The 22558-nt window shown below is 51.6% G+C and overlaps 1 protein-coding gene across 1 annotated transcript in view; it reads left to right on the forward strand.

The window, feature by feature from the left end:
* The window catches only part of LOC122125287 (CUB and sushi domain-containing protein 1-like), a gene marked incomplete at its 3' end in the record, with an annotated part of 693202 nt that overhangs the window by 611231 nt on the left and 59413 nt on the right, over positions 1–22558 (forward strand). Inside the window, exons 15-16 of the mRNA XM_042699884.1 lie at positions 20423–20605; positions 21641–21967. Of these exons, the coding sequence (XP_042555818.1) occupies positions 20423–20605; positions 21641–21967 (510 nt within the window). The remainder of the gene's footprint in view (positions 1–20422; positions 20606–21640; positions 21968–22558) is intronic.

Below are 22558 nucleotides of genomic sequence, written 5' to 3' on the forward strand. Positions count from 1 at the left end.
TGACATATACATGTCATCGTTGCCTAAGAACCAAAAGGACACAAATATCAAAGATGAGCTGTAAAATGTGAAAGTAATATGGATTGTCTGACACTTTCATATTTTCTGTTTTTTTTTTGACTTTTGTTTGTATACTGTCTTGGGGCTTGAACACTGGGCCTAGGCTCTGTGCCTGAGCTTTTGGGCTGACATCTAACACTGTACCACTTGAGCCACATCTCTACTGCTGGCCTTTTGATGGTTAATTGGAGACAAGAGTCTCAAAGACTTTCCTTCCAGGGATTTAGACATAACCTTTAATTGAAATTCTACATGACTGTATGGTTATTCAAGAAAGCTTGGATGAGGTTTAATACTTTCCACATGACCCACACCTGGCACTGCCTTTGGTAGAATCTGGAAGCCTCTTTGAAATATAAAATCTGTCCTGAAATTAAGGATAACTTGCAGTGTAGTACTAGTTAGTATGAGTCGTTTAGAAATGATATGGCAAATTAAGTAGAGGTCCTTTGTTTCTTGAGTCCTATTTACATTGTTATATCTCCTAACATCCACGTGCTGTTTGTCTCACTGATCTTGGCTTACCTCACTCAACATGATTTGTTCTAGTTCCATCCATTTCCCTGCAAATGCCATTATTTTGTCATTTCTAATGGCTGCATAATATTCCATTGTGTAAAGATACCACCATTTTTGGATCCACTCATCTGTGGTGGGACATCTGGGTTGTTTCCATATCCTGGCTATTGTGAACAGTGTTGCAATAAACATGGAGGTGCACGTGTCTTTGTATACTGGTTCCTGTTGCTCAGGGTAGATGCCTAGAAGTGGTATGACTGGGTCGTAAGGGAGGTCAATCTTTAGCTTTCTGAGGACCCTCCAGACTGCTTTCCAAAGTGGTTGTATAAGTGTACATTCCCACCAGCAGTATAATAGGGTTCCTCTTTCTCCACATCCCCTCCAGCATTTGTCGTTGGCTGACTTGAGGATGTGGGCCATTCTGACTGGGGTAAGGTGGTATCTCAGGATTGTCTTTATTTGCATTTCCTTTACAACCAGGGATGGTGAACATTTCCTCGTGTGTCTCTTTGCTATTTTTATCTCTTCTTCTGAGAAGTCTCTCTTCAGTTCCCTTGCCCATTTAATGGTTGGTTTGTTGGGTTTGGGAGGGATTCGTTTCTTGAGTTCCCTGTATATGATGGGTATTTGGCGCTTCTCTGATATATTGCTGGTAAATATTTTCTCCCAATTGTTTGGCTGTCTTTGTGGTTTGGTAGATATGTCTTTAGCTGTGCAGAACCTTTTTATTTTAAGGTAGTCCCGTTTGTTGAGTCTCTCTCCACGGCATCTCTAGTTTTGACACTTCCAACCGTGGATCTGAGTGGCAAGGTTGAACTCTGCTCAATTAGAATGGAACTGCTGCTTCAGGTGCTCAGTTTAATGACTAAGCCATTTGGATTACAAGTGCATTTAACTCTAATTAGTAATCTGTTGACAATGGCAACAGTTTAGTAATAGCTGCAGCCCAAGATGTCCTGAGGGCACACGTGGCTGCCAGCCCTGGAGAAATGGCCAACTTAGTGTTAGGCATTAGCTTTTGAGAAAACAATATTCTAAAACTAGAAGGGCAATGAATGTGAGAAAGCTAATATAATTAATTCTGAGGACTTGAAACATGGGGAACATATACCAAGAGAGAACATTCTAGAAATTGGTATTTCCAGAGTTACATATTAAGCAAATCATGGGAGATTCGGAATGACTGTCTCACAGGGGACGGTTAATATGTAAAGAAGGGGGGCAAGGTGGCAGGAGCAGCATCTGTTCCAAAAACATGTTGTGCAAACCAGGTGCACTTGAACTCGGAATGCAGGAGGAAGACCTAGCCAGAGCTTGGTGTGGGTGTTCCCTTACTTAACCTTGGGGTTTCCCTATAGAAGCTTCCATCCCCTAAATACTGGTGCTCAGAGCAAAACTATGAGCGCAGCGTGGGGTCTGAGAGGGCATCTACCCCCACCCTTCTCTCCCAGGCCGCCAGTTCACACCAGTTCACACCCGCACAGGCCTTTGCTGTCTGAACTTTCTTAGGGCACCAGTGTGCCTTTTAGTCTTCACACTTTAGGCACTGTGCAGAAAAACACATGGCGTCCTGTTAACGTCCATTTGGCTCCTCACGAGGCTGCAGAGCCTCCATCCCTGGATCTCAGCCCCTAGGGTGGGCTCCACACTGGTGTCACAGCCCACACCAGCCTGGCCGCTCTTCCCGGACACCAGGACCTGACAGTGTCCTGGGGTCGCCCGTGAGGCTGCTGCTTGTCACAAATACACGGTCAGTCAGTTCAACACTCAAGTGATGAACGGCGTTCCTGCTCATCCCATTCCGTTAATCTGCCATCACTAGTTAGATTTTAGCAGGGGGTAAATGAAAGGAAATGTTCCTTGCGGTGTGCTGCTGTGTCGTCAAAGTGAGACCTATTTTGGGCGTGCACTAAGCATCCTCTCAGTACACTGGCGGAGCTTATAAGCACGGTTCCCCGCAGACAGAAACCTCTCTGTCCCAGGAGCCATTCCGTGCAGGAGTGAGGCGCGCAGCCAGCAGGGTGCCGTGGGGGGGCTGCCTCCACCTTGGCGAGGAGCAGCAGCAGGTGGGGGCTGAGATGGGCGCGGCGTCCTCTCCCCGCCGCACGCGGGCCCTGGCCTCCAGAGGCTGTGATGGACACCCATGGGCTGTGTGTTACAGACCGCGGACATTTGTCCCTTTCAGGTCCACACTGTGGAAAGAACAGTCGAGAAGCAGCAGGCTCAGGATCCCAGGACAGGCTGGGACAGGGGCCCCTTCCCCCTGGGGCCAGAAAGAGTCTCTCAGTCCCTGGGTGTGAGGTTCAGGGGCTGGGGTCGTGACCCTGTGACCTTGCCACCCCTTTAGAGACTGGGGGCAGAGCCCTCGCAGCACCGCAGGAATCTTGGCTGAGCTTGCCAGGGGTCTGCAGCATCTAGAACTTTCTGCCCTGTGATTGTGATGGGGCCGTGGCTGTGGGCGGGTGTGGAGGGCGCTTCCCACTGGGGGGGCAGGCCCCGCCGGGCTCGGCCTGGGCAACCCCAGCTGCTGTCCTCCTCCACCAAGCACTGGGTGGTGACTGTGGATGCCCCAGGCGGGCTCCTCGGTTTCCCGCCCCGTGTCTCCATCTCCCCGAGCCTGGCAGCCCTCCCCTGCCCTCCCCGCACAAGGCCAGAGGTGGCTGCTCCCCGGGGGTGCTGTGTGCCTGCTCAGGACCTCCTGTCCTGGGGGTGGGGGTCTCCTCCTGCCCGCTTCCCCAGAGCCTAGGAGCCCTGAGGGCTGCGGAGGTGGCGCTGACAGGCACCAGGCTCCAGGGCCTCCTGCGCGTCGCCCTGGCTGCCCGGGGAGAGGTGCTGCTTCCTACAGACCCAAGGCCTAATGGGGACCCAGCCCGGGAGAGGTGGAGCCGCTCCGCCTGCTGTCGGGGTGCAGTGCCCCACCCCATGGCAGGCCGGCTACATCCTGGCCACAGGACCTGGTGTTTGACGGAAGGACAGCCTGTTGTGTGTCCCTACGGAAGAGCTGGCGTGGCTCGTGTCCTTGTCCATCCCCACAGGTCCCAGCGCGCACACTCGCTGCACGCGTGGAGCCATCTGGTAGCCCCAGGGGAGGAGGTGGCGTCGTGAGCTGCTGGCTCTCTGTGCCTGAGGCCTGGAGACCAGGATGAGGTGCGGGGATGGTTTTTATTAAAACAGAATAAACATGCAACTGGGACAGCACGGTGGAGCCGCTCAGGGATTCGCACACTCATTTCTGTGGTTGAATGTGTTGGAGAATTCATGCCAGGATGTGCTCACCTTCACGACCGAGGGAAACGTGCACATGCGGCACCACTGAAAACCCACATTTTCTTGGGGGTTACATTTTAGGAGTGACTGGGAAACACGGCCTCCTCTTAAGAACGTGAGACAGGCCATAATTAAATTTTTAAATCATCCGTGAGGCTGAGCCGGGAGAGCGGAAGGTGCCAGAGCAGATAAAGTTCCGCTGCACAGACCTGACATTTAAATTCCAGGCTCCCCGTCTCCCCTCTTCATGCTCATCCTCACAGATGAGGTTTCATTCTCAGAGTAAACGGAGATAAGATGTGCCGAGAATAAGAAGGAAGTTCAGCTCCTCAGGCCTCACGGTGCACAGTGGAGGAAAGTCTGGGCGTGGTGCTTTTTAATCAGCAAAGTCAAGCACCCATGGCTCAGACCTCTAATCCACTCCTGGCCACTCAGGAGATGGAGTCCGGGCAGATCACAGTTCAACTTCAGTCTGGGCCAAAAGAAGTTCACAAGACCTGTGTTAACAGAATAGAAGCCAAGCCTGGTAGCAGGGTCGGTCTCTCATCTTAGCCGTGGAGAAGCTTACAATTCAGGGACCATGACCAGACCAGCCAAGGCAGAACGAGACCCCATTGTCTGCAAAAAACAGTCAGAAATGTCCAGGGCACAGCGACTGTGTAACAAGCACAAAGCCCTGAGTTCAATCCCCAGTACAACCCCAAAACATACAGAAGGTTTGTGAAGTCTTGAGATGGAAGTTCTGCTCAGCATGTGTGCAAGTGTGGTCCCCCACTTTTCCAGTGGCGTGGGGCCGGGGCCGTCTCCTGTCACGGGAGCACCAGCATTTGCCTGAGATGATGTCTGAGCTCCTAGTCCAGGGTCTGGATACATTGGGGAGGAGTCTGCTGCTCCTCCTGCTGAGACGTTTCCTCTTTATCCTTTAATTTTACCCCCATATTCTTCTTCTTGCATATTCCTACTTTCTTTAGAATCATTGAAAAGTGATTTAGAGCATCTTGCTTAGAATGACTAAACATGGCTGGTTCACAGGGGGTCAAACCCTGCGTGCAGTGCTAGTGTGGGAGTCATGGCAACGCCTTCTCCATGCTTCCTCTGTGCGCCTCCCTCCCCGCGCGCCTCCCTCCCCGCGCGCCTCCCTCCCCCCCCCCCCCGCGCGCCTCCCCCCCCCCCGCGCGTCCCTCCCCGCGCGCCTCCTTCCCCCCCCCCCCCGTGCGCCTCCTTCCCCGCGCGCCTCCTTCCCCGCGCGCCTCCTTCCCCCCCCACCCCGTGCGCCTCCTTCCCGGCGCGCCTCCTTCCCCCGCACACTTCTCACAGCCCCTAGCCTGCCCGTGCCTCCACCAGCCCTGCCACCATTACATGGACTTCCTAGTGGCTTTGCTGAAGTCTCCTTCGAGATGTGGTTCTATCCTATAGTGCAAGGACTTCCCTTGCCTCCTGCTTCTCCATAGGGAAACAGGAGTGAGCAGGAAGTCGGTGAGCTAATGGGCAGAGGTCGTGGGTGTGGAGCTCCGTGGGGAGGTGGGCTGACCACACGTGGGCCAGGAGGCCTGGATGGGCAGCAGTCAGCAGGGAAGGAGAGGCTCAGGGACCAGCCGCGCTTTCAGCGGATTCCAGGTGGGTCGTCACACAGCAGCTCCCTCTCCAGCTCTCTGGGAGAGAGGTGAGCGCACAGTTCTGTGGATCCTGTGAGTGCTTGGCTTTCCTGGCAGTTCTGTGAGTAGCGGACTTTCACGGCAGTTTTGTGGTGGCTTGTTTTGTGGAAGTCCCGTGAGTGTTCCTCTCTGTGCCGGTGTTTGAGGCAGTTCCGTGAGTCACTTTGCTGGCAGTTCTGTGACTCTTTCACTTCCGTGGCCTGGGAAGCTGATTCTGGGAATTTTTAGCAGGAAGAAGGATGCGGGCAGCGTGCTCCCTCATCTCCCCTGTGTTCCCGGGGTGCTCCTTTGTGCGTCTGAGGCAGTGGTGAGGGCTGTGGCTTGTGATTCTGTGCATTTCTTCTCAGTCTTTTACGATGAGCAGCGCTGGTCTGAGCTGCCTGGGTGCTCTCCCCTGCCAGTGCAGGGACGCCGTGTGGGAGGTGGCCAGCTGCCCTCCCCCACGTCAGGCCTCTGCTTCCTCCGCAGACCCGCGGGGCTGGGGACCGAGGAATGCCTCCACCCTGGTTTTGGTCCTCATCTGATTTCACCCTGACTCCAGGTTTGGGCTGGCTCCTGATTTCTGGCAGAGCACCGGGGGTCTGGGCTCCCCGGTCTCGAGGCTGCCCGGTTGCACCACGGCGCAGTTACCCGCCGCAGTTCTGCTAGGCCGTACACAAAAGCTTGTCTTCATCCTTTGCTTCTGTAATGCTTTTCTCAGGGCATTCCAACGGCCAAAACGATGGGAGAATGTATTACTTAGATCATCGCTGCTTTTCTTTTTGAACGGGAATTCTGTCTCGTTTTTAAGCCACTTTTTGAAGTTTTTGTTGCCATACCCCAAATGCGACTTTTGGTGCCTTTCCCGTGGGAGGCGCCTCTCAGCCATGCCCATCCCCTGCTCTCCACAAGCTGGAACAGAGCTGTCCTGTGTGTGTTGTACACTTTTCTCACAAACAGCAAATCAGGCTCACTGTAAGGAGATACAGACACTGTGAGATGGACACGTTGTGAAAATAGGTATTAGCTTTCAATAATAAGAGCCAATAAAGCCTTGGTAATGATTCTCATTTCTGTATCTGTGCCAAAAGGCCTGGCGATGATGCTCTACAGACGCCATGGCCAGGCTGAGTTGTGCGCACAGGTGAAATGAACACCTCACGGTCTCTCCTTTCCTTCCAGTCTTGTTTTTGGGACTCCCTTCCCAGGACTGACTGGAAAAGCATTTCCTGTAAAAGGCCACCGTTTTCTGAAGTCACGTCGGGCACCCCGCCAGCTCCAAGACAACTCGAATAAAAAGATGCGGGAGCACGGGTCCTCTAAACAGTCAGTCAGAGTCTTGCTGATTTGTTGGTTAAAAACTACCAGGGCCTGAGCTTTTTTCCTCCTCTTAGCTGGCAGCACACTGCTCTCGGTCTCTGAACAGCCACCTGTGGACGGAGCGGAGAGTGAGGCCTCCTGAGGGGCATTTGTGTTATTGCATCGGTGCCGGGGGCTGTGCGGTTCTGAGCACTCCCAGTCAGAGCGTGTCATTGCAGGAAGGAATACCTGCTCAAGGTGGCCGTGGCGCTCCTCCCACTGTGGTAGAATGGCAGACTCGGAGACAGAGACACTCACATGCTGTGAAAGTTAGTTTTATCTCCAAAATTATAGATAAGTAGGAAGAAATGGGAAAGGCCACTGAAGAAATTGCCACGCTGAGGAGCAAGAGTGGACTGAGGGGCGTGTGTGTTCCGTCTGGGCCCCACCAGCCTTGCGGGGGATGAGCAGCCGCAGGCTCAGATGGGTGCTGGGGGTGGGAACGGGGAAACCGGAGCCAGGGCGAGGCTCGGGTGTCATGTAGGGCAGCGCTCCTGCTGTAAGGCTGCAAACTCACCAGGCCACGCTGACTCTGGCGTGGAGACCCCATGCTGCTCTGCTGGTTCCATGAATTCGCCTGGGCTGTAACACACAGGACTGGGGACTTGGGAAGGGGGCAGGGGCCGGTCTGTCTCCAAGGTGCAGTGCTCGGTAGGACATGCACTTAACCACAGAAGCCACCTGCCAGCGCCGTGGCTGCTGTGGGCCTTGGTCTTCAGCTGCTTGAGCACCTGTGTCTGGTGGTCTTGGCACATCCCAGTACAGATGATCAAGTGCTTGCTCACCCTGTTGCCAGAACATTCCTGGGGTTCCTACACTCTGCCTCAGAGTAGGACTCACAGGCCCGTCATTGTGTGTGTGTGTGTGTATGCACATGCAAGCATGCACACGCATGCATGCACAACACACACATATGCATGTGTGTCCTAGGGCTTAAAATCAAGGTCTGGACCCTGTCCCTGGGCTTTTGTGCTCAGGACTAGCGCTCTACCACTTGAACCAATGCCCCAGATCTGGGTTTTTGGTCGTTCATTGGAGTGAAGAGTCTCAAGGACTTTCCTACCTGATCTGGCTTCAAACCATGATCCTCAGATCTCAGCCTCCTGAGTAGCCACGGTAACAGGTGTGAGCCACGAGTGCTTAGCTATGTATTACTTTTGTCTAACCATTCGCATTAACGGTACCAGGGAGTTACGTGGTGATAGTTACAGCTTGTGTAGAGCGTTTTGACCCCTTCTGTCTATGTAACTCTCTGGTAACCATCCTTCTCCCCCCCCCCCCCCGTTCATTCTCATATTGTAATTCAAATACTTCCTTGGGGTCTATTTCCTATGTGCACACTCTGCAGGGACAGTGTCTTCTTCCAGGGCCACTTGCTCAGTGCCTGGTCTCATCACCATCTGTGCATTTGTGCACAAGCTTTAGGGTGTCCCTGGCGTCTGTTGGAAATGCAACGAGAAGTGTTTCTGGCTGCAGAGTAGTCAATTCAATTGTCTCTGAATTTCCCTTTTCCTTGAATGTTAACTAAACATTCAAAGGATGAATTGCTCATGTTTTAAATATCATTTCAGGCCCCCGGGTATGGAGTGGAAATTGAAACTTTTATATCATATGTGCTAATTAAAAACCTATTTAATTTCAAATTTCAGATGCTAGAAGGATAAGGCTCGATTCCCCAGGAATTCTGGGAGACGGAGTCGTAGATGTGAACAAACTGTATTATTCAGCTTGGCAAGGTTGCCAGGGTTTTAGCTGGTTTAAGGCTTAATGCCATTTTCTGTGTTTCAAAGCTCATTTGCCTCTGGTGACGTGTCCCATGTCCAGGACACTGGCCGGTTCCACAGTTTCCCAGTGTGGCTCGTAAACAGCTTGTCACCGCCCCCCCCCCCCCAGGAATTCCTCCTCTCAGCGCTAAAGGGTTGGGGACAGTTCCTTTCTCCCTTCCTTCCTTCCTTTTTTCTTCCTTCCTTCCTTCCTTCCTTTCTTTCTTTCTTTCTTTCTTTCTTTCTTTCTTTCTTTCTTTCTTTCTTTCTTTCTTTCTTTCTTCCTTCCTTCCTTCCTTCCTTCCTTCCTTCCTTCCTTTCTTTCTTTCTTTCTTTCTTTCTTTCTTTCTTTCTTTCTTTCTTTCTTTCTCTCTTTCTTTCTCTCTCTCTTTCTTTCTCTTTCTCTCTTGCTCTCTTTCTTCCTTTCTTTTTTTTTCCTACCAGTCCCAGGGCTTGAACTCAGGGCCTGGGCACTGTCCCTGAGCTTCTTTTTTTTTTCTTTTTTTTATTGTGAGACTATTGTACAGAGGGGTTACAATTACATGGGCAAGATAACGAGTACATTTCTTATCAAGCATTGTTGCCTCCTCCTTTGTTTCCCCTTTCCATCCCTTCCCATCCTCCCCTGCCTCCCCCCACCCGATCCTCTCCCCCCACACCAAAGTTATAAAGTTCGTTTTTTGACATAACGACTTGTACATCTCATTGTTAGGGAACCTTACTACATTGTTGGTGGGAGTGTAAACTTGTTCAACCACTTTGGAAAGCAATGTGGAGGTTCCTCAAAAGACTCTACATAGAGCTCCCCTATGACCCAGCAATTCCACTTTTGGGTATTTACCCAAATGATCACAAACAAGACCACACTAAAGCTACCAGTACAACTATGTTTATCACAGCCTATTTACCATAGCTAAGATATGGATCCCTGAGCTTCTTTTGCTCAAGGTTAGCGCTCTACCACTTGAGCCACAGCACCACCTCTGGCCTTTTTCTGTGTATGTGGTGCTGAGGAATGGAACCCAGGGCCTCATACGTGCTAGGCAAGCGCTCTACCACTGAGCCACCTTCCCAACGCTCTTGCTTCATTTCTAACTTTGATGCAAACAGAATGTGAGCTAGAAGTAATAAATCCTTACAGTTCCATTTCATGGAACGTCTCAAAACTTTGTAATGTAATAATATGTATACGTAGTTATCAGAAGCTTAAGGGGAGCATTTGTTGGTGGGATCTGTGGGGTGTGTGCACTGAATCCTTCTATGTTTAGCAGACCCTAACTGTGACTAGGTCACATTCACGGAGAAGGCTCTGTGGAACGTGAGTTGGTCTCTATGCTGTGGTTTCATCTCCAACGATACTCTTCACCCTTTGACCCGGGGAGTCCTTGTTTCAAATGTATCTGAAGTAATTATGGAAATGTGTCCCCCGCCCACCGCACGTGACCCCTGGATGAGTGACGGCTGCATGCATGATCCTCGGTACTTCCAGTTGCCCACACTGTGGCCAGGGCTGTGGGAGTCCTCTGCTGACCCCGTTTGTGGGATCCCTCTGCTGACCTCGTTTGTGGGATCCCTCTGCTGATCCCATTTGTGGGATCTCTCTGCTGATGCTGTTTGTGGGGTCTCTCTGCTGACCCCGTGTGTGGGATCTCTCTGCTGACCCTGTTTGTGGGATCTCTCTTGATCCTATTTATGGGATCTCTCTTGACCCTGTTTGTGGGATCCCTCTGCTGATCCTGTTTGTGGGGTCTCTCTTCTGATCACATTTGTGGGATCCCTCTGCTGACCCCATTTGTGGGATCCCTCTGCTGACCCCATTTGTGGGATCTCTCTGCTGACCCCATTTGTGGGATCTCTCTGCTGATCCCATTTGTGGGATCCCTCTGCTGATGCTGTTTGTGGGGTCTCTCTGCTGATCCCATTTGTGGGATCTCTCTGCTGATGCTGTTTGTGGGATCTCTCTGCTGACCCCGTTTGTGGGATCTCTCTGCTGACCTCCTTTGTGGGATCTCTCTGCTGACCCTGTTTGTGGGATCCCTCTGCTGATCCTGTTTGTGGGAGCTCTCTGCTGACCCATTTGTGGGATCTCTCTGCTGATGCTGTTTGTGGGAGCTCTCTGCTGACCCCGTTTGTGGGATCTCTCTGCTGGCCCGTTTGTGGGATCTCTCTGCTGACCCGTTTGTGGGATCTCTCTGCCGATCCTGTTTGTGGGATCTCTCTGCTGATGCTGTTTGTGGGGGCTCTCTGCTGACCCCCATTTGCTGACGAGGGTGCTGCTCCCGTGGGCAGGGCTGACAGGGCACCCCACACATGGTGTCTCCTTCACTGCCCTGAAATCAGACTTGTGCCTTTTTGTGACCTTGGGGTGGTATTTCAGGAGCTTAATATTTTTTAACATTTCCTTCCCATTCTATGAAATCTTAAAGATATAATTTTCCAACTCCCTCACAGAAAATGAGACCAGAACAAACCAAATGGAGCTTCGTGGTCTCCAGCAGCAGTAGAAAGACTGCCACCACAGTTAGGCTGCACGTGGATTTTACAGCCTTTGTTCTCTACGTACAGACCCAAATGAAGACTATAAATAGGGCAGCACTGGGCTCTTTAATTAAATATAAAATCAGATTATTAGGAACCTGTACAAGAAAAAACAGATTTCATAGACTGCAAAATCTGTGAGAGCCTGCTCATTACCAGTATTTTATCACCATGTGTAAAAAATGGAATCTGTCCATAGTGTTTTGAAGAAACTTCTCAAAAGTTCGTTCCATGTGCATGTGGAAGGCGCTTGTAGTAGAACTGTACTAAAACTTGTGCCCACCTCGCTCCGTGGGCCGTGCACTCAAGTCATTGAGAACAGACACAGGTATTGAGACAGAGTTTCAGAATTTGGTTCACTGGCTAATTGGAATAATAGATACACATAAAAAAGAAAAAGAAAACCTTCTTATCTCTTAAAAATCCTTTAAACTCTAGGTTGGTTTTAGATTCATGAGAAAGAAGGTGTTGGCTGAAGCTCACCCTTTATTCCCACTGCTGTGGTTCTTTTAGCCAGGGTTCTGAGAGGCTCCTCCAGGAAGCACGCTGTGTTTAGTCAGCATGTCTCCTCGACTTCTCTGGGCTTTCACTGTGTCTCGGACGCTTCTGTGCTTGTGATGCTCTTGGTCAGGGAGACCGGGGTGCTGAGCCGCAGCAGCTGCCCACACCGCTGCCCGCGCTTTCCTGGCCAGTGCTCTGAGAGGTCCAGTCCCATTGCCTTCTATGCTACAACCTAAGCTTCTGACTTCCGACAGCACTGCCAGTGACCTGTTCAGTGCCAACTGACCTGGACTTTGGAAATCGACAGTCCCCCAGCCTCCACCACACAGGAGAGGGGAGGAGGCACAGCCGTCCGCTTCCCGGGGACGCGGGTGCTGGGTCTGGGTCTGGGAAGGAAGGGCAAGGAAGACCGCATGCCTGTCTCATCGTGGTGCTGGCCACCCCTGGAAAAGCATCTCAAGCCAAGCCCACTTATGTGAATGAAAACCACAGCATGCAGCTGACTTCTCCCCAGCACCGTGATTACCCGTGGTTACCCGTGATTCCAGCAGATTGCGCCCCGGGTGGCCAGCTGCTCTTTGGAGCAAGGTTACTGATCATGAGGAGGAGGAGCAGGCACCGAGGCTCTGCTGTCCCGGGCCACGCCGAGACCTGGGGCCCATGCCACAGCACACAGGGCGGAGGGCAGGCCGGGCCTAGAGGACCACGCGGTGGAGAGCCCCTCCCAGACACAGCCCTGTGTTCTAAAGGTGAAGTCCATCATTTACTGACCTCTAAGCCAAAGCCTCAGAAAGGGTGACTCTGAGGACAGGTGCACGAGAAGCCATCTCTTCAGCCACTCCTCCCGGAGCCAGGAAGCAGAAGCTCCACGCAGGCCTGCGGCGCCCTCCACCATGCTGATAAGAGGGGTTCAGGGTGAGGAGTGCAGGGCGCTTTCCACCCTGCATTTGAATATGATGCGTCTAGGAGTAGAGGGCCAGGGGGCCAGCAGCCAGCCCTCGGCGCCGTGCGTGCCGGAGCCGCGTGGACGGTGTGCCAGGCCAGCCGTGGTGTCGCAGGCCAGGCTGGCTGTGGCTTCTAACCCTCAAGTGTTCAGTTTTTGGAAGTCCTGCGGGCAGCGGAAGAGCTGCTGCAGGGCAGTTTCCGTGGTCTCTTCTTGTGATTGAGGACAGGTGGAGATCACGGAATTGTCTCGGTGAACTCTTCGTGGTGACTCTCAGTGTAGACCCAGTGCGTGTCACGGGGGCGACTCTTAAGTGTGTAAGGTTGGCACAAACACACAGGTGCGGCATGGACACCTGTGGGAACAGAACAGGGTGGGGCCTCTCCAGGCGAGGATTGGTGGTGTGCACCTGTCATTCCACGACTTCAGGAAGAGGACGAAACACAGACCCGTGGGCAAACACAGAGACCTGTCTCCAAACAGCCAGAGGAAGCAGGCCAGCGCAGGGTTCAGGCGACAGACTGCCCACTGGCAGGCACCTTGGTAAAGCAGGCACACAGCAAACACAGTCTTATGTGGAAATTACGTCTTAGAACCCAGTGTAGATTCTGGCTAATTCATTTCTACCTCCAAAGCTGTTTTCTCTCTGTGTCTCTGAGAAAATTCTATTTCTTTTTTTTTTATTGTGAAAATACTGTACAGAGGGGTTACAATTACATGGGCAAGATAGTGAGTACATTTCTTATCAAGCATTGTAGCCTCCTCCTTTGTTTTACCCTTCCCATCCCTTCCCAGTCTCCCCCTGCCCCCCCCAAAGTTGTAAAGTTCATTTTCGACATGACAATTTGTACTTCTCATTGTTGCAATGGGTCCACCTGTATCCTTATTTAAATGACTTGTTTTTCCCCTTCCCCTCCACAAATTATACCGACATCAAATACAGTGAAAGCAGGGGTTATACTGTGGGGGAGGGACAAACAAAGCAACAAAGAAATAATCTTATAAATGCGTTAGAAAAAAATGCATGAAAGAAAAAAAAACATTTAAATACATATCTTAGGGTTCATTTTCCTAACATCACCTTATCTGACCTTTTTGAAGGTCAGATTTCTTAAGGTACTAATTTCTTAGGATACATGTAAAGGACTCTTACTTTAAAAGAGCTAACAAGGGTCAAAAGTCAGCAATGGTAGCAACTGACCATTTTTTAATCTCTGAAATCAAATATTACATTCAATTCAAATGGAAACTTTTAAGTCTGACTTATCTGTATGGACACTTGGGAATATATTTCTAAATAAAACAGCTGCATTTTATTAGTGAACAAAATATTTTTTTCCTCCTATTGCCCATGTATTTTTTGACTTGTCTAGATCTCAGTCTGGGACAAGAGCTTCATTAAATATCCAAGTATGTTTAAAACCTGAATACCAACACAATTTAATGTTCACAAGCAGCATATCAGTGTTGCTTTAAATACAGGATTATTTGTCTTTCTTGGATAAAGAACGCTGGTCGTCCAGGTGTTGATAAATGAGTTCTGCATGGTGCAGTGGTCACACGTGGGCAGGAGGGAAACGCAGGGAGTAAGACTTGGTCCTGCCAGTGCAGAGCCCAGCTGGTGGCTGAACTGGCCTTGAGGAGAGTGGGGATGGGAAATGGGCAACGGCCACTTGGCTTCCACCAGGACCAGTGAGTTCAGGATGCAGCAGTAGATCCCAGTGTCTACGGCAGCGACCATCCACCACAGCCTGAGCACCAAGAGAGGGCAGATGCTAAAAGCCCCCCACAAATGCAGTGCTCTCCCAGCACCCCCAGCTGGCACTCCGCAAAGCACGCATGTTCAGAATACCGCACTCTGTGTGACAAATGCAGATAACCTTCGATCCTTAGTTGAACCTTAATACAAAGTGTGCTGACAATGACTGTCTTTGGCCTAATACAATAGCATGATTTTGAAGAGCGGGCCATGCTAGGATCGTCTGAAAAGGTGCTCTAGACTCAAGAGTCGAAAAGACAGATCCACCCAGAGGTAGAGCAGACAAGAAAAAGCAACGCAGCAGCAGGTGGAAAGCCCCAGAGGGGTGCCAGCCGTGGTGCCAGCCTGCCGGCCAGCCCAGACCAAGCGCAAGCAGAGCAGATAGCTACAGCTGAGCGCAGCGCGGGTGAGACGGAGGAGCAAGGCCGGGAGGGCGGGAGCCAGCGGTCTGCCGTGACGGGGCTCTGGAGAGCACAGGCTGGGCAGGCTGGGAGCCACGCCAGTTAGGAAGAAGGTGATGTTTCAGGCCAGGCACGTTGGGCTCACCCTGACGCACGGTGTGCAGGAACATGGTGTTGGCCACAGCACGGGGAGAGGCTGAGGGGACTCAGGGCGACACGGGGTGGTGGCAGGCGCAGGCAGCAATCACAGGGCTCCTGGTCACAGAGGAGCTTGGGACGTTTGGGGATCGATTGAAACTACGCGTGAAATGCGAGCGGCGGGTTCTGGAAGGAGCCGGGCTAGATGGCCGGGCGTGGAGTTGGTCTGTTTATGTTTTGGGGATGACCCTCCAGTAATCATGTCACCAAATAGATTCATCTTGGGAAGGCTGAGATCGGCGAACTATATAGTTGTAATAATTAGGTTCCAGCCTTCTGTTTCAGAAGCATAACACTAGATCAAGGCACGTGGTACGCATGTGTGAAAAATATCATGAAACCCATTATTATGTGTAATTTATATTCACTGACAAACAGGGAAAAGAACCACGGAAAAGGTCACCAGTAATTACCCGATCCCATCCCGTCGTGTTTATCAGAAGATCAGCTAGACCCGGTAGGGCTTGAGGGTTGCTTGGAGGGAGGCCAGGTGAGGTAGGCCCAGTCCGTCTCTAAACTAAAACTGCAAGGCCTGGAGATCTTTCTCCTGTCTTTAGGAACCCGGGGTAATGCGGAATGGGGAGTCAGGAAATGGTCATATGGCTTCGGGAACGTTGCCAGAAACAGATTGAATTTCTAGAAGGCCTACCCCAAAGGTTTTGCTGCGCTGGGATCTTGATCACGTATCAGACTTACAGGCCCCCCAGCCCGCGGTGGGATCGTGTCCAGACAGATCCACTGCACGTGAGGGTGCTGGTCTGTGATCTCAGCACTGGGGAGGATCGAGCTCAGTCAGCCTGTTTCACACCGTGCGAGTCGCAGCTCAGAAAAAAGGAGTTTTAAACCCCCAGAAGACTGCTAGAAAGTCAAAGAATTTGGGCGTGTTCCTCGACTCCGGCTAGGGTGAGTTGAGCCAGCAGGGATCAGGGCTGAACACACACGCACTGATGTTGACCTACACCCTTAAATGGAGAGGAACCCTTGTCAGGCACAGCTGTGCACGCCAGTCAAGCCAGCTACTTGGGAGGCTGAGAGCTGGAGGGCTGGTTCAAGACCTGTCCTGGAAAAATCACATGAGAATCTATCTGAAAAACAGTGAAGAAGAAGGAGAAGCTAGCAGAAGAGGAGGAGGAAGAGGAAGAGAAAGGTAAGAAGAAGAAGGAAGAAGGGAAGGAGGAGGAGGAAGGCTTGTACCAGTGCTCAGATAATTAGCCTAGCCCCCAAATGTCAGCCTGATTCTAGAGCAAAGTTGAAAGAACGTAGCCCAGAAAAACATTTGAATTACGAATCGCTCGCTGCCCATTTCAATTCCAGAATAATGATAAAGTAAGCTCAGAAGATACGATACACACAGGATATTTTTATTCAGTGTATCTTGTAGCTATTAGTTAGTCAATTACTTGGTAGAAAAAGGGGTCACGTGGACCGTCACAGTAATCAGAAGCACATAGCCTGATTTTGTCTCACAAGGTTGCTTCCTGTCTCTGAGGATGGGAGGCTGTGAGCTGTCGCCCGCAGCAGAGCTACGTGGCAGAGACGTCCGTCTCTGCGGGGCCGGTCATGACCCGTGAGCTATCGACAGTCAACGCTGAATGGTGATGAAGTAAACATCTCCTTGAAAAAGAGGAGGAGGATTCATCAACCTCCTGTCACAGCTCCCACAAGCTTTGTTTTCTGGCCCTGTCATGTGTCCATCCTCCTCCTGGCGATGACCTGGCTCCTCGCAGTACTTTAGGTCCAAGAAAACACAAATCCCTCGCAAGGCAGAAACGTAACTGTGTACTCACGAGGCCTTTGGGCCCGCGTGACTCCTATGGCCAACTGAACACAAGATGAAGTGACCAAGCGCTCTACGGCTCCTCCTCTGTTTATTGTATCTACTTGCATCAAGATTGTTCTACTCTCATTCGCACACTTTGTCAGAGGTAGCATTTCCTGTATTCGGAGAGGAATGTACCCCTTCAATTCCACTAATTCTCCTGAAAATTAAGCACAGGTGGCAAAATAGTAAGCACGGCACTGGCTGCGATACAGAGATGGCTCCATGGTTGAGAGACCACTGAAAAGGGTCTTTGCAGTAGGAATGACATTGGCTGTTATCTTTAGCGCCTGCTGGCATTTTGCGGCCGATGTGGCAAACTGGCCGCAAACACACCAGAAGGGACAGCAGTGGTCGCCCACACTGCTGTCCACCAGCTTCCAGGATGTTCCGGTGTGGAGGGCATGGTGGGCACTGTAGCGGAAGAGGTGTGAACAGCCAGGAGAGGGGCTGAGGTTTCCTTCCTTTGCCTTACATCCTCAGTGACAAGCAGCCAGGCCCGGCTGCTGGGGTGCGGGGAAGCCAGGTGGGGGTGGCCGGCAGTCATGGCTGCCCTCCTGCCGCCCGCGCTCTCCCTCCAGGTTTCTTATGACTGGGGACAATAAAATATGCTTGTGTTTAGGCCAGTGTTTATAGATTTATATGTTGTTTGACCAGCTGCCAAGTGCTACTCTGATACCCATAGGAAATCAAATTCGGGGTTTTTAGTGACACATTTACTGTGACCCATGAAAAAAGGAATTGTTTAGCTTATGAGATTACTTAGCTGTTTTTGCACTGATATAATTTATTGGCGTATATTTATTGCATACTTGGAGAAATCTAATCATTCCTAGGAGATTATTTTTGATTGGGAATGTATAATAAATTCACTTTGGTGTCTCTGTTCATGCATAAATCTTTGACTTTCTCTAAATTAGGGACTGTAATTGGCAAATTACTCAGGATCCCCCTTTGATACCAAATGCATTCGCCTGTTTATCGAGCCTTTATTAGGAGAGGTTACTGCGCAGTCGGGAATGGTTCCTGGTGGTTATTCTTGCTTTCTGAGGAATGCCTCTCGTTTTCTGACCGTAGTGTTTGCGTGGCTGAGGGTGGGAACTCCGTGGAGAGGGGTCACTGCACTTTCAGGTCATCAGAGTTGCGCGGAGTCCGCCACACCCAGGGCTGGGCCTGGGTGGCTGCTGCCCCTCCCCCCCCAGTCCCTGTACCACGATGGCTTAGACAGCCACCACTGACCGCACACTGTGGCCGCCCTCACGGGTGGAGAGGTCGGGTGGGGCCCTGGACTCAGACAGACCAGGAGACACGGCAGGAGCGGGACTTGCCTCTCTTAGAGATGCGCAGTTGATCTCTCCCGGGAACGCTGTCGCCCTCCCTTGGAGCACAGGGCCAGGTGAACCATGGTGCCTGCAGCATGCCCAGGTGTGCAGGCTCCTGCTCACAGAATTCTCCCTTTTGTGTTTTGTGTTCGGTTGTGTCATTCTGAACTTGGGGGTGCGGCGTGCTGGATGATCATAAAGGAGGAAAGTAGCACCCACCCCTCAGTGGACAGAGCCTCGTGGTGGGGGCACCCTGGGGCTGCCCGGCTCGGCTTCCCGGACAGAGCCATCGCTGCTGACCACCTCGAGGACAAGCCTCGGGCGTGAGGATCTGCCCTGGCGTGAGGATCTGCCCTGCTCACTTAGTCTTGTTCTGCTTGCAGCTAGAACAGATGGAGCTTCAAAACATTTGTCACAGACTAGAAACTGAGGCCTGGGCTGGAGCCTCCTTAAGGTAAAAGTTCAGTCTACAGATTGAAGAGAGGCTGAGACGTGTCCTCCGAGTGGAGAGCCGTGTCCGCGCTGTAGTGAGCACCGTTCTAAGTACTGAGGTCCGGAAAGAATGCGCCTGCACCATCATTCTGAGCGATTCACCCCAGATTGGGACTAAAAGACACCATCTCAACGAAAATCTGTCTGCGCTGCACCAGACCAGCTCTAAAACGTTTATGAAATAGCTGTCTCTAACTCTCCCACGAGAGGAAAAGTCACCTGGACTGGGAGTTTGCGAACCTGGAGAGGGGGCAGTGGGTCTTGGACAGAGGCCGGGGAGAGGGATCCTGGGGCAGGATGTGTGCAGGAGCCTGGCTCCCGGTGGCAACAGTGGGAATCCCCAGCTGGAGAGACAGAGCTGAGGACCGCAGCCCCCAGACGCACGGAAAGTGCATGCCACTTTCTTGGGAAGAGGCTTTTGGCATCACGAAAACAAGCATCCGCTGCCAGGAGTGAGCTCACAACAGACAGAGCCGCAGCGCGGGACAGCAAGATGAACAGTGTGACGGTCCCGTCCTGGCCAGGCTCGCAGGGAGGTGCAGACGCTGTCTGCAAGAACAATGGAAGCAGCGGCTGTGGTGGGGTGGGCGGGCGGGTGCGGTGTTAGGATGGCGTTCCCTTTTGTAAATCAGAAACGGTCCAATGAGCCTCACGTTCATACGTTGATCTGAATGCCTTGAACGGCATCTCCCAGGCTTGCCCTGTCAGCCGCTTGCGTCTCCTGCGCTCTGTCCAGACCCGCGGACGCTCCTCCTCCAGCCCGTCCCCAGGCTGGGCCTCCCACTCCTGCGGGGATGCGGGTGAGCGCACACAGCGACAGGTTTCCCCACGGACGTCCCCAGCTGCCAATCCGCTACTTTGATTTATATATGCCCCAAGATTGATGTCAGGTTTAAAAACTTCCTCAGCTCCATTAACAGAATAAACACTGCATCAAATTGTTCTTTTAGCCTATCAACATTTATGGGCATAGCATAAAGTACCAACTAAAATTTATCAGACATGAAGGCTAAGCATAAATGTCATGCTGATAAAAATCCTAACAACTAGGATGTTGTTCAAAATTAAATATCTCACAGGTCGAAAGTGGACGGCCCTTTCGGAAATGGTGAAGGTGAGGATTCGGATACACCAGACTCTGGGGGCCCCGGAGGCCCCGGCTCAGCTGCCCAGGGCTGCCCAGCGAGCTCCAGGCTCAGAGCTGCCCAGGGCCGCCCAGCGAGCTCCAGGCTCAGAGCTGCCCAGGGCCGCCCAGCGAGCTCCAGGCTCAGAGCTGCCCAGGGCCGCCCAGCGAGCTCCAGGCTCAGAGCTGCCCAGGGTTGACCAGCAAGCTTCAGGCCTGGAGGTGTTTCTAGCCACCGCTTCCCGAGCCTTGGTTTCTTTTCTCATGAAAACACAACATTCATTTTGATTCAAAAGTGCATTCTCACATTTCAGCTAAGGAGAATATCCAGATGGAGTGTTGATGGAGATATTCTGAGGGGAGTGATCTTCATCTGTATTGTTCATAACCAAAAAATCATGTGGCTTGGAGCCCATGTTTCCATCCTGTAACAGCGCTTTGCTCAGAGATGCATTGATTAACTACAACATTTGTCTTGTCAGCACCTCCTCTAGTGGCCCGTGAATCTTAAAAGACAGCACATTAAACAATTACCTTTCTCTCAATGTCGCATCACAATTCTGTTCTGGTTTTGGAATTAAACATGGGATGACTTGTGCAGCTGAAATTGTTTTCAAAAATGATGCTTTGACCAGCGAAAAGAAACCGCTCATCAAGTTGCTTCCCTGTGGGCTTAGCAAGTTCTGTGCACTGTTTCATGGTTCATGTCTTCTCTCATTTTCAGAAATTGAGAAGGGGGGCTGTGGGGACCCCGGCATTCCGGCCTACGGGAAGCGGACGGGCAGCAGCTTCCTGCATGGGAACACACTGTCCTTCGAGTGCCAGGCAGCCTTCGAGCTGGTCGGGGAGAGGGTCATCACCTGCCAGCAGAACAACCAGTGGTCGGGCAACAAGCCGAGCTGCGTGTGTGAGTACCCGCTTGCCACGTGTGTTGTGCATGTGTGTGTGTGTGTGTGTGTGTGTGTGTGTGTGTCTCCCTGGCCTGCCATGTGGAGGAGCAGTCTAAAAGAAGGCTTTCATTTGTGGATAACTGCAGCAGCATCAGGGAACCAAGGTAAGATCATAGAGAGTTCAAGCTAAGCCCCAGGTGAGAGGTCACCGCTCTAGAAGAGAAAGACATGTTTTTGAGAAATTCCTAATACATTCTACAGCAGCTTTTTATCGCTTATAATTGGAACACAATCCGATTCTCTTAGGTCACTAATTATGAATACCTTGAAAATTGCACACTAACGGGAAGTGTTCACGGGAGACACACTGCCCCTGGCGGATTTTCCTGTGCCCAGCCCGGCTCTCGAGGGAGTGCTGCTGCGCTGCGGTGGAGGGCTGCCCCCAGACATTACCACACCTCCTTAGCCAATGGACAGCATCCCTTTTTAAATCAAGCCGGCACCTCACCCTGTGTGGCCCTAGCTGAGCTGCATGACATGATGTAAGAATTAGAGAGGAGAAAGGCCATTGGCCGGGCGCCGGCGGCTCACGCTATAAACCTAGCTACTCAGGAGGCTGAGCTCTGAGGATCGTGGTTCAAAGCCAGCCTGGGCAGGAAAGTCCGTGAGACTCTTATCTCCAGTTACCACCAGAAAACCAGAAGTGGCACTGTGGCTTAAGCGGTAGAGCGCTTGCCTTGAGCTGAAGAGCTGGGACAGTGTCCAAGCCCAGAGTTCAAGCCCCACGACCTACCTAAAAAAAAAAAGAAGAGAGAGAGAGAGAGAGAGAGAGAGAGAGAGAAAGAGAGAGAGGGAGTGGGAGGGAGAAGGAGACAGATAGACAGAGACAGAGAGAGAGGAGAAGCACCCACATTCATTCTGGAATTGGCAGTTTCAGTGGGGCGGAACCAGCCCCAGGGCTACAGGGCAGTTGGACTCCCTGAGCCCTGAGGAGGCTCCTGGGCAGGGTCAGGTCCCTGTGGAGCAGCTCAGGATGTGTCCTTGTCTCGCAGTCTCGTGTTTCTTCAACTTCACGGCCTCCTCTGGGATTATCCTGTCCCCGAACTACCCGGAGGAGTACGGAAACAACATGAACTGCGTCTGGTTGATTATCTCGGAGCCCGGGAGCAGAATCCACCTCATCTTCAATGATTTCGATGTGGAGCCTCAGTTTGACTTCCTGGCCGTCAAAGATGACGGGCTCTCTGATATCACTGTCCTTGGCACATTTTCGGGCAACGAAGTGCCTGCCCAGCTGGCCAGCAGCGGGCACGTGGTGCGCTTGGAGTTTCAGTCCGACCACTCCACCACCGGCCGAGGGTTCAACATCACCTACACCAGTAAGTGTTCCTGCGCATGAGCCACCATAGCCACAGGTCCTCCATGCAAACAGGAAGTTCCTCATGCAGACAGGAAGTCCTTCACGTGGACAGGAAGTGGCAGTTTAAGGCTGAAACTTCTGAAGTTAGGGAGTCACTAGTAAAGTAACAGGAGTAGCAAAATTATCACAGAAACCTGAACTCCAGACACAGATCACTTTTTACCTGAGTGATTTGGCCAGCTCTACCATAGAGGGGTTGGATCTTTTGTATATCTTTTCTCTCTCTGGTTATCCATCTATTCACACATCCAGCCAACCAACCCTCCATCCATCCACACATCCATCCATACATACATACATCTATCCATCCATCCATGCATCTGCAAAGCAGATGTCACAGAATGCACTGCACTTGTAGCAGAAATAAAACAAAGTGCTGTTCACATGAATAATACAAGGGTATCCTTTATCGACTACTTCCCCTGATACTATAGTTAGAATTTTCCAGTGATTACATTTCAGTCCCTCAGCATCACTGTAGCTCTCAGGTGTATGCTTACCATTACTTATAAGTGGTCTTAACACTTCAACACACTCTGCCAGTGTCAGG

This window comes from Dipodomys spectabilis, unplaced genomic scaffold (assembly GCF_019054845.1).
Source record: "Dipodomys spectabilis isolate Male_0828 unplaced genomic scaffold, ASM1905484v1 ptg000263l, whole genome shotgun sequence".
Lineage (NCBI taxonomy): Eukaryota > Metazoa > Chordata > Mammalia > Rodentia > Heteromyidae > Dipodomys > Dipodomys spectabilis.